The 11,553-nt window shown below is 43.9% G+C and overlaps 1 protein-coding gene across 1 annotated transcript in view; it reads left to right on the top strand.

Annotated features, from left to right (window-relative positions):
- Positions 1–9,700, top strand: part of LOC129865555 (prostate stem cell antigen-like) — a 21,643-nt gene extending 11,943 nt beyond the window's left edge. Inside the window, exons 2-3 of the mRNA XM_055938433.1 lie at positions 160–288; positions 6,624–9,700. Coding sequence (XP_055794408.1) covers positions 160–288; positions 6,624–6,820 — 326 coding nt within the window. The 3' untranslated portion in view covers positions 6,821–9,700. The remainder of the gene's footprint in view (positions 1–159; positions 289–6,623) is intronic.
- The last annotated feature ends 1,853 nt before the right edge of the window (positions 9,701–11,553 follow it).

The following is an 11,553-nucleotide window of genomic DNA, read 5'->3' as shown; positions in this document are numbered from 1 at the left end:
ATATCTCTCTCTCTCATACATCTCTATCTCTCATATCTTTCTCATCTCTCTCTCATATCTCATCTCTCTCTTGTCTCTCCTCTCTCCCTGCCTCTTTCTAATGCTTTCATTCTCTTCCTCCCTCTTCCTCTTCTAATGTTCTCCGTCTTCTTTCTCCAGGTGAAGCCCTACAATGCTATTCCTGCATGGGTTCTAGTGATGAAGACTGTAATCGTCAGGGCTCAAAAACCTGTCCAAGCTACTCTGACGCCTGCGCTGTAGTACGAGGACATGGAAGTGAGTTAAACAGTGAGTGTGTAATCTACAACTCTGGTACCCTGCAAACCATGACCCGTTTTGTAGTTTACATGGGTCAAATGTAATGGGTTCATATCCTGCATGGTGTGTGTGTGTGTGTGTGTGTGTGTGTGTGTGTGTGTGTGTGTGTGTGTGTGTGTGTGTGTGTGTGTGTGTGTGTGTGTGTGTGTGTGTGTGTGTGTGTGTGTGTGTGTGTGTGTGTGTGTGTGTGTGTGTGTGTGTGTGTGTTAGTGCGCATGCTTGTGTCCTGAGTGTGTCTGAGGACATGACAGACTGTTCTGTCTGGACCCCCAGCCTAGGCACAGCAGGGAGTTGGGGGAAGTCCCAGCGGGAACATGAAGAGATAACAAGTTTTCACCCCCCTTGGCATTTTTCCCATTTTGTTGCCTAACAACCTGGAATGAAAATAGATTTTTGGGGGGTTTGTATAATTTGATTTACACAACATGCCAACCACTTTGAAGATGCTACATCTTTTTTTATTGTGAAAAAAACAAGAAATAAGACAAAAAAACAGAAAACTTGAGCGTGCATAACTATTCACCCCCCAAAGTCAATACTTTGCAGAGCCACCTTTTGCAGCAATTACAGATGCAAATCTCTTGGGGTATGTCTCTATAAGCTTGGCACATCTAGCCACTTAAATTTTTGCCCATTCTTCAGGCCAAAGCTGCTGCAGCTCCTTCAATTTGGATAGGTTCCGCTAGTGTACAGCAATCTTTAACCTGTCTAGGATCAGCGTGGCGCTAGCGGCACCCCCCCCCCCCCCACTGAAAAACCAGTGCCGCGAAATTCAAAAAATATATATTTTTAAAATATTTAACTTTCACACATTAAAGTCCAATACAGCTAATGAAAGACACAGATCTTGTGAATCCAGTCAACATTTCCGATTTTTAAAATGTTTTACAGGGAAGACACAATATGTAAAGATGTACATCTATTACCTAAAAACACATTAGCATAATCCACCATCTTTTATTTGTCCACCAACACCAGTAGCCATCACCAATTCGGCTAAACTAAGATATTTATAGCCCCTAACCAACAAAAAAAACTCATTAGATGACAGTCTGATAACATATTTATGGTATGGGATAGGTTTTGTTAGAAAAAAGTGCATATTTCAGGTAGATGGCATAGTTTACAATTGCACCCACCATCACAAATGGACTAGAATAATTACAATGAGCAACGTGTTTACCTAACTACTAATCATCAAACATTTCGTAAAAATACACAGCATACACGAATCGAAAGACACAGATCCTGTGAATACAGACAATATTTCAGATTTTCTAAGTGTCTTACAGCGAAAACACAATAAATCGTTATATTAGCTTAGCACATAGCAATTAGCAGCCCAGCATTGATTCTAGCCAAAGTGAGCGATAAAAGTCAACATCGCCAAAAGATATTAATTTTTTCACTAACCTTCTCAGAATTCTTCCGATGACACTCCTGTAACATCACATTACAACATGCATATACAGTTTGATCGAAAATGTTTATATTTAGCCACCAAAATCATGGTTAGACAATGTGAAATGTAACTCAGCTGGTCAGAATTTGTCCTTGCGCCACTTAGACAGTGATCTACTCTTATACATAAATACTCATAAACGTGACTAAAAAATATAGGGTGGACAGGGATTGATAGACAATTTAATTCTTAATACAATTGCGTTATTACATTTTTTAATTTATCCTTACTTTTCAATACAGTTTGCGCCAAGCGAAGCTACGTCAAAAAACATGGCGTCCTAAGCCACTAAAATGTTTCGACAGAAACACGATTTATCATAATAAAAATGTCCTACCTTGAGCTGTTCTTCCATCAGTATCTTGGGCAAAGGATCCTTTCTTGGGAGAAATCGTCTTTTGGTGGAAAGCTGTCCTCTTGCCATGTGGAAATGTCAACTGCGTTCGGGATGAACTGAAAAGCATGCCCAACTTTTCACATCGTTGCAAAAATAAATGTCCCAAAATCGCACTAAACGGATATAAATTGCTATAAAACGCTTTAAATTAACTACTTTATGATGTTTGTAACTCCTATAACGAGTGAAAAGATGACCGGAGAAATATAACAGGCTAAACTAACGCTTGGAACAGGAGAGGGTCGGTGTCTTCCACGCGCGTTACGCAGCAAGAAAAGACTTGCTAGCTAAAGGTTTTTTTCATTTGTAGGGCCTGTGAACGAGCAATCGACCCCGTTGGAATCGTCATCACGTAAAGGCATCCAGGGGAAGACGTAAGAAGTGTCCGTATAGTCATAGCAACGACAGTGCCCTTTTAACTGACTTCAGAAAAGTGGCCAACATTTCTCAAATCTGACTCCATGTCAGGGAAATTGCTGTAGAATGGGCTCTGTTCCACTTAGAGACAAAATTTCAACTCCTATAGAAACTATAGACTGTTTTCTATCCAATAATAATAATAATATGCATATTGTACGATCAAGGATTTTGTGGGAAGCCGTTTAAAAAATTAGCCAAATTAGCATAAATAGTCTAAACAGCGCCCCCATCCCCNAATCGTCATCACGTAAAGGCATCCAGGGGAAGACGTAAGAAGTGTCCGTATAGTCATAGCAACGACAGTGCCCTTTTAACTGACTTCAGAAAAGTGGCCAACATTTCTCAAATCTGACTCCATGTCAGGGAAATTGCTGTAGAATGGGCTCTGTTCCACTTAGAGACAAAATTTCAACTCCTATAGAAACTATAGACTGTTTTCTATCCAATAATAATAATAATATGCATATTGTACGATCAAGGATTTTGTGGGAAGCCGTTTAAAAAATTAGCCAAATTAGCATAAATAGTCTAAACAGCGCCCCCATCCCCAACAGGTTAAGTCATACCACAGATTCTCAATTGGATTGAGGTCTGGGCTTTGACTAGGCTATTCCAAAACATTTAAATGTTTCTCCTTAAACCACCCAAGTGTTGCTTTAGCAGTATGCTTAGGGTCCTTGTCCTGCTGGAAGGTGAACCTCCGTCCCAGTCTCAAATCTCTGGAAGACAAACAGGTTTCCCTCAAGAATTTCCCTGTATTCAGTGCCATCCATCATTCCTTCAATTCTGACCAGTTTCCCGGTCCCTGCCAATGAAAAACATTCCCACAGCATGATGCTGCCACCACCATGCTGGTGTTCTCGGGGTGATGAGAGGTGTTGGGTTTGCGCCAGACATAGCATTTTCCTTGATGGCCAAAAAGCTACATTTTAGTCTCATCTGACCAGTACCTTCTTCCATATGTTTGGGGAGTCTCCCACATGCCTTTTGGCGAACACCAAACGTGTTTGCTTATTTTTTTCTTTAAGCGATGGCTTTTCTCTGGCCACTCTTCCGTAAAGCCCAGCTCTGTGGAGTGTACGGCTGAAAGTGGTCCTATGGACAGATACTCCAATCTCCGCTTTGGAGCTTTGCAGCTCCTTCAGGGTTATCTTTGGTCTCTTTGTTGCCTCTCTGATTCATGCCCTCTCTCGCCTGGTCCGTGAGTTTTGGTTTCTGCCCTCTCTTGGCAGGTTTGCTGTGGTGCCATATTCTTTCAATTTTTGAATAATGGATTTAATGGTGCTCTGTGGGATGTTCAAAGTTTCGGATATTTTTTTTTAATAACCCAACCCTGATCTGTACTTCTCTACAACTTTGTCCCTGACCTGTTTGGAGAGCTCCTTGGTTTTCATGGGGCCGCTTGCGGTGCCGCTTGAGGTGGTGTTACAGACTCTGGGACCTTTCAGAACAGGTGTATATATACTGAGATCATGTGACAGGTCATGTGACACTTAGATTGCACACAGGTGGACGTTAGTTTTTACTAATTATGTGACTTCTGAAGGTATTTGGTTGCACCAGATCTTATTTAGGGGCTTCATAGCAAAGGGGGTGAAAACACTCTTCCGTTTTTCTTTCCATTTCACTTCTGGCCAGCAGCTAATGGGGATCCCTAATAAATACAAATGTAAATACCTGCAGGCATTATGTAAAATGTTACCCTGTGTATTAACCTGTCTAGGATCAGCGTGCCGCTAGCGGCACTCCCCCCCCCCCCCCACTGAAAAACCAGTGCCGCGAAATTCAAAAAAAATATTTTTTTAAAATATTTAACTTTCACACATTAAAGTCCAATACAGCTAATGAAAGACACAGATCTTATGAATCCAGTCAACATTTCCGATTTTTAAAATGTTTTACAGGGAAGACACAATATGTAAAGATGTACATCTATTACCTAAAAACACATTAGCATATTCCACCATCTTTTATTTGTCCACCAACACCAGTAGCCATCACCAATTCGGCTAAACTAAGATATTTATAGCCTCTAACCAACAAAAAAACTCATTAGATGACAGTCTGATAACATATTTATGGTATGGGATAGGTTTTGTTAGAAAAAAGTGCATATTTCAGGTAGATGGCATAGTTTACAATTGCACCCACCATCACAAATGGACTAGAATAATTACAATGAGCAACGTGTTTACCTAACTACTAATCATCAAACATTTCGTAAAAATACACAGCATACACGAATCGAAAGACACAGATCCTGTGAATACAGACAATATTTCAGATTTTCTAAGTGTCTTACAGCGAAAACACAATAAATCGTTATATTAGCTTAGCACATAGCAATTAGCAGCCCAGCATTGATTCTAGCCAAAGTGAGCGATAAAAGTCAACATCGCCAAAAGATATTAATTTTTTCACTAACCTTCTCAGAATTCTTCCGATGACACTCCTGTAACATCACATTACAACATGCATATACAGTTTGATCGAAAATGTTTATATTTAGCCACCAAAATCATGGTTAGACAATGTGAAATGTAGACAAGCTGGTAAAGAAAACGTCCTTGCGCCACTTAGACAGTGATCTACTCTTATACATAAATACTCATAAACGTGACTAAAAAATATAGGGTGGACAGGGATTGATAGACAATTTAATTCTTAATACAATTGCGTTATTACATTTTTTAATTTATCCTTACTTTTCAATACAGTTTGCGCCAAGCGAAGCTACGTCAAAAAACATGGCGTCCTAAGCCACTAAAATGTTTCGACAGAAACACGATTTATCATAATAAAAATGTCCTACCTTGAGCTGTTCTTCCATCAGTATCTTGGGCAAAGGATCCTTTCTTGGGAGAAATCGTCTTTTGGTGGAAAGCTGTCCTCTTGCCATGTGGAAATGTCAACTACGTTCGGGATGAACTGAAAAGCGTGACCAACTTTTCACATCGTTGCAAAAATAAATGTCCCAAAATCGCACTAAACGGATATAAATTGCTATAAAACGCTTTAAATTAACTACTTTGTGATGTTTGTAACTCCTATAACGAGTGAAAAGATGACCGGAGAAATATAACAGGCTAAACTAACGCTTGGAACAGGAGAGGGTCGGTGTCTTCCACGCGCGTTACGCAGCAAGAAAAGACTTGCTAGCTAAAGGTTTTTTTCATTTGTAGGGCCTGTGAACGAGCAATCGAGCCCGTTGGAATCGTCATCACGTAAAGGCATCCAGGGGAAGACGTAAGAAGTGTCCGTATAGTCATAGCAACGACAGTGCCCGTTTAAATGACTTCAGAAAAGTGGCCAACGTTTCTCAAATCTGACTCCATGTCAGGGAAATTGCTGTAGAATGGGCTCTGTTCCACTTAGAGACAAAATTTCAACTCCTATAGAAACTATAGACTGTTTTCTATCCAATAATAATAATAATATGCATATTGTACGATCAAGGATTTTGTGGGAAGCCGTTTAAAAAATTAGCCACATTAGCATAAATAGTCTAAACAGCGCCCCCATCCCCAACAGGTTAACAAAGGTATTTCAATGTTTCTCTCTCTTCTCCCTCTGCACTTTCTCGCCCCTGCTCCCTCTCCATTCATACTTTGTCTCGCTCTCGCTGTCTCTATTTTTTCTCTGTCAATATCTCTTCTTCTCTCTCTCTCTGTATCTCTTTCTCATTCTCTCTCTCTATCTGTTTTCCTCTCTCTCTCTTTCTCTCTCTCTCTCTCTCTCTCTCTCTCTCTCTCTCTCTCTCTCTCTCTCTCTCTCTCTCTATCTCTCTCTCTATCTCTTTCTCTCTGTCTCATTCTCTCTCTCTCTCTCTCTCTCTCTCTCTCTCTCTCTCTCTCTCTCTCTCTCTCTCTTTCACTCTGTCTCTCTCTCTCTTTCACTCTGTCTCATTCTCTCTCTCTCTCTCTCTCTCTCTCTCTCTCTCTCTCTCTCTCTCTCTCTCTCTCTCTCTCTCTCTTTCACTCTGTCTCTCTCTCTCTTTCACTCTGTCTCATTCTCTCTCTCTCTCAGGCGGAGTGATGAAGTCCTGCTCCTACAAGTCTTTCTGTAGCCAGGCCAACAGTCAGGGTTACCGGTCACCAGGGGTCAGAGTTCACTGCTGTTTCTCTGATGACTGCAACGTGACAGGAAACGTATCCAAGCTGGAAGGAAATCTCAGCTACCTGTTGCTCCTCCTTCCCCTGCTCCTCCACTGGATCTCAAACTAAATATATAACCCAGCACAAACCAACAGCCATGCCAACTACCCCTCCTACCTCCCTTCCCTTCCCTACTCTAGCCGACTAAAACCCCAACTCTCCAAGCCTCAGCTACCATCCCCACTCTAGCCGACTACGCCATCTAACTCTGCCTATCTAAAGTATCTAAAGTAACACACAATAAAATAACCATTGATATCACCATATAACCAACCCAGAACACCCCAAACGAGAACAACCCCAGAACAACCCAACCGAGAACAAACCCAGAACAACCCAACCCGGAACAACCCCAGAACAACCCAACCCAGAACAAACCCAGAACAAACCCAACCCAAACCAACCTAACCTACAACAAACCCAACCCAGAACAACCTAACCTACAACAAACCCAACCCAGAACAACCTAACCCAGAACAAACCCAGAACATTCCCAAACCAGAACATTCCCAAACCAGAACAACCCCAACCCAGAACAAACCCAACCCAGAACAAACCCAACTCAGAACAAACCCAGAACAAACCCAACCCAGAACAAACCCAACTGAGAACAACCCCAGAACAACCCAACCCAGAACAAACCCAGAACAAACCCAACCCAGAATAACCCCAACCCAGAATAACCCCAACCCAGAACAACCCCAACCCAGAACAACCCCAACCCAGAACAAACCCAACCCAGAACAACCCCAACCCAGAACAAACCCAACTTAGAACCAACCCAACCCAGAACAAACCCATCCCAGAACAAACCCAAACCAGAACAAACCCAGAACAAACCCAACCCAGAACAAACCCAACTCAGAACAAACCCAACTCAGAACAAACCCAGTACAAACCCAACCCAAACCAACCTAACCTAAACCCAGTCATGCAAACTAACTACCCATACCTACTGTACCTGCCACTCCCAATCTAAGTATGGCCAACTATGTAATCTAAGTCCTCACCATCCAAAGTTCCCAGCCTTATAGGAAGCCCATATGCTTCAGCACCACCTTCTCTAGCTTTCACCTACAGCTCCTCAAGACATGCAGAACATCCTTGTCCCATCCTCTAGCCTCCACCTACAGCTCATCAAGACATGTAGACATCCTTGTCCCATCCTTCTCTAGCCTCCACCTACAGCTCCTCAAGACATGCAGAACATCCTTGTCCCATCCTCTAGCCTCCACCTACAGCTCCTCAAGACATGCAGAACATCCTTGTCCCATCCTCTAGCCTCCACCTACAGCTCCTCAAGACATGCAGAACATCCTTGTCCCATCCTCTAGCCTCCACCTACAGCTCCTCAAGACATGCAGAACATCCCTGTCCCATCCTTCTCTAGCTAATTCCTTCACAATCCTTCACACTAACCCAAACCCTGTCCCATCCTTCTCTAGCCAATTCCTTCACAATCCTTCACACTAACCCAAACCCTGTCCCATCCTTCTCTAGCCAATTCCTTCACAATCCTTCACACTAACCCAAACCCTGTCCCATCCTCTAGCCTCCACCTACAGCTCCTCAAGACATGCAGAACATCCCTGTCCCATCCTTCTCTAGCCAATTCCTTCACAATCCTTCACACTAACCCAAACCCTGTCCCATCCTTCTCTAGCCAATTCCTTCACAATCCTTCACACTAACCCAAACCCTGTCCCATCCTCTAGCCTCCACCTACAGCTCCTCAAGACATGCAGAACATCCCTGTCCCATCCTTCTCTAGCCAATTCCTTCACAATCCTTCACACTAACCCAAACCCTGTCCCATCCTTCTCTAGCCAATTCCTTCACAATCCTTCACACTAACCCAAACCCTGTCCCATCCTCTAGCCTCCACCTACAGCTCCTCAAGACATGCAGAACATCCCTGTCCCATCCTTCTCTAGCCAATTCCTTCACAATCCTTCACACTAACCCAAACCCTGTCCCACACCAATATTTCATTTATTTCATTCCTCAAACAACAGCAACACACACGACCGCTAAATCACGCTTGTGCCAGAGAGAGTGTGAGAGAGAGAGAGAAGTGTGCAGAACTAAAATTTAAACTATAAAATACAAAACGCAAGTTTCAAAGATTTTACTGAGTTAAGGGTATCAGTCAATTGAAATAAATTATTTAGGCCCTAATCTATGGATTAGGGCCAACCCACTTGGATTTAGGCCTACCCACTTGGGAACCAGGCCCAGCCAATAAGAATTAGTTTTTCCCCCTAAAAAGGGCTTTATTACAGACAGAAATACTCGACAGTTTCATCGGCTGCCCGGTTGGCTGGTCTCAGATGATCCCGCAGGTGAAGAAGCCGGAAGTCGAGGTCTCGGGCTGGTGTGGTTACATGTGGTCTGCGGTTATGAGGCCGGTTGGACATACTTCCAAATTCTCGAGACCCGTAATCATCCACAATGGCAAAACAACAAGGCACAGGTACTCACACGACCAACGGACATTGTAACAATAATCGACAGGACAATGGTGAACAGAGGGCAGACTTATACAATTATTAATCAAATGGGAATAGGGAGCAGGCGTGCATAAGGACAGTTCCGGAGGGATCCGTGACAGCGACATGTTTTAGAGTGGCCTTTTATTGTCCCCCAGCACAAGGTACACCTGTGTAATGATCATGCTTTTTAATTTGTTTCTTGACATGTCACACCTGTCAGGTGGATGGATTATCTTGTTTTGTTCAGTATAGAAAGAAAATAGAAAAATAACATTTGCGAGACAAGGTGAAGGAGAGATAAGGTGAGGGAAGGAGAGATAAGGTGAGGGAAGGAGAGATAAGGTGAGGGAAGGAGAGATACGGTGAGGGAAGGAGAGATAAGATTAGGGTTGGTGAGCGAAGGAGAGATAAGGTGAGGGAAGGAGAGATAAGATTAGGGTTGGTGAGCAAATGAGAGATAAGGTGAGGGAAGGGGAGATAAGGGGAGGGAAGGAGAGATAAGGTGAGGGAAGGAGAGATAAGATTAGGGTTGGTGAGCGAAGGAGAGATAAGGTGAGGGAAGGAGAGATAAGATTAGGGTTGGTGAGCGAAGGAGAGATAAGGTGAGGGAAGGGGAGATAAGGGGAGATAAGGGGAGGGAAGAGAGATACGGTGAGGGAAGGGGAGATTAGGGGAGGGAAGAGAGATAAGGTGAGGGAATCGGAGATAAGGGGAGGGAAGGGGAGATAAGGGGAGGGAAGGGGAGATAAGGGGAGGGAAGAGAGATAAGGGGAGGGAAGAGAGATAAGGGGTGGGAAGGGGAGATAAGGTGAGGGAAGGAGAGATAAGGTGAGAGAAGGAGAGAAGGTGAGGGAAGGAGAGATAAGTTGAGGGAAGGGGAGATAAGGGGAGGTAAGGTGAGATAAGGGGAGGGAAGGAGAGATAAGGTGAGGGAAGGGAAGGAGAGATAAGGTGAGGGAAGGGGAGATAAGGGGGGGGGGGAGGGGAGGGAAGGAGAGATAGGTTGAGGGAAGGGGAGATAAGGTGAGGGATGGGGAGATAAGGTGAGGGAAGGAGAGATAAGGTGAGGGAAGGGGAGATAAGGTGAGGGAAGGAGATATAAGGTGAGGGAAGGGGAGATAATGTGGGGGAAGGGGAGGGAAGGAGAGATAGGGTGAGGTAAGGGGAGATATGGGGAGATAAGGGGAGATAAGGTGAGGGAAGGGGAGATAAGGTGAGGGAAGAGGAGATAAGGGGAGGGAAGCGGAGATAAGGTGAGGGAAGGGGAGATAAGGGGAGATAAGGGGAGAGATTGGGAGATAAGGGGAGGGAAGGGGAGATAAGGGGAGGGAGGGGGAGATAAGGGGAGGGAAGGGGAGATAAGGGGAGGGAAGGGGAGATAAGGTGAGGGAAGGGGAGATAAGGTGAGGGAAGGGGAGATAAGGTGAGGGAAGGGGAGATAAGGGGAGGGAAGCGGAGATAAGGTGAGGGAAGGGGAGATAAGGGGAGGGAGGGGGAGATAAGGGGAGATAAGGGGAGGGAAGGGGAGATAAGGTGAGGGAAGGGGAGATAAGGGGAGGGAGGGGGAGATAAGGGGAGGGAAGGGGAGATAAGGGGAGGGAAGGGGAGATAAGGTGAGGGAAGGAGAGATAATGAAATGGAAGCAACTCTTCACTTACCCCACTGGGCACGCACTGGTTGAATAAACATTGGTTCAACGTCATTTGTCAACCTATTTTGATGTGGAATCAACGTGGACAACACATTTGGATTCACAAAAAGTAAATCAACCAGCATTGTAACCAGCATTGTAACCAGCATTGTAACCAGCATTGTAACCAGCATTGTAACCAGCAGCATTGTAACCAGCATTGTAACCAGCAGCATTGTAACCATTGACGTTTGGGTAAAACTTCAACTAAAATACAATGACTTCTTAAACAGATCAGAGACCAGGCTACAATCTTGCATCTTTAGAGCAAAGATCTTCTTCAAAAAGAAACTCAACATTGCTCTTGTGGTCTTAGCTGAAACAGACAAAAAAAGGACAATCGTTGGAGGAACGAGGACCGATCTACTCCTACTGTAATTTGTAACTCTATGTATTCTGTGTGTTCCACTCCTCCGTGATAGAACCAATAGAGATGACCCACTCCTCCGTGATAGAACCAATAGAGATGACCCACTCCTCCGTGATAGAACCAATAGAGATGACCCACTCCTCCGTTATAGAACCACTAGAGATGACCCACTCCTCCGTGATAGAACAACTAGAGATGACCCACTCCTCCCTGATAGAACCAATAGAGATGACCCACTCCTCCCTGATAG

Source organism: Salvelinus fontinalis, chromosome 1 (assembly GCF_029448725.1).
Source record: "Salvelinus fontinalis isolate EN_2023a chromosome 1, ASM2944872v1, whole genome shotgun sequence".
Lineage (NCBI taxonomy): Eukaryota > Metazoa > Chordata > Actinopteri > Salmoniformes > Salmonidae > Salvelinus > Salvelinus fontinalis.
This window is presented reverse-complemented; position numbering and strand designations above follow the sequence as displayed.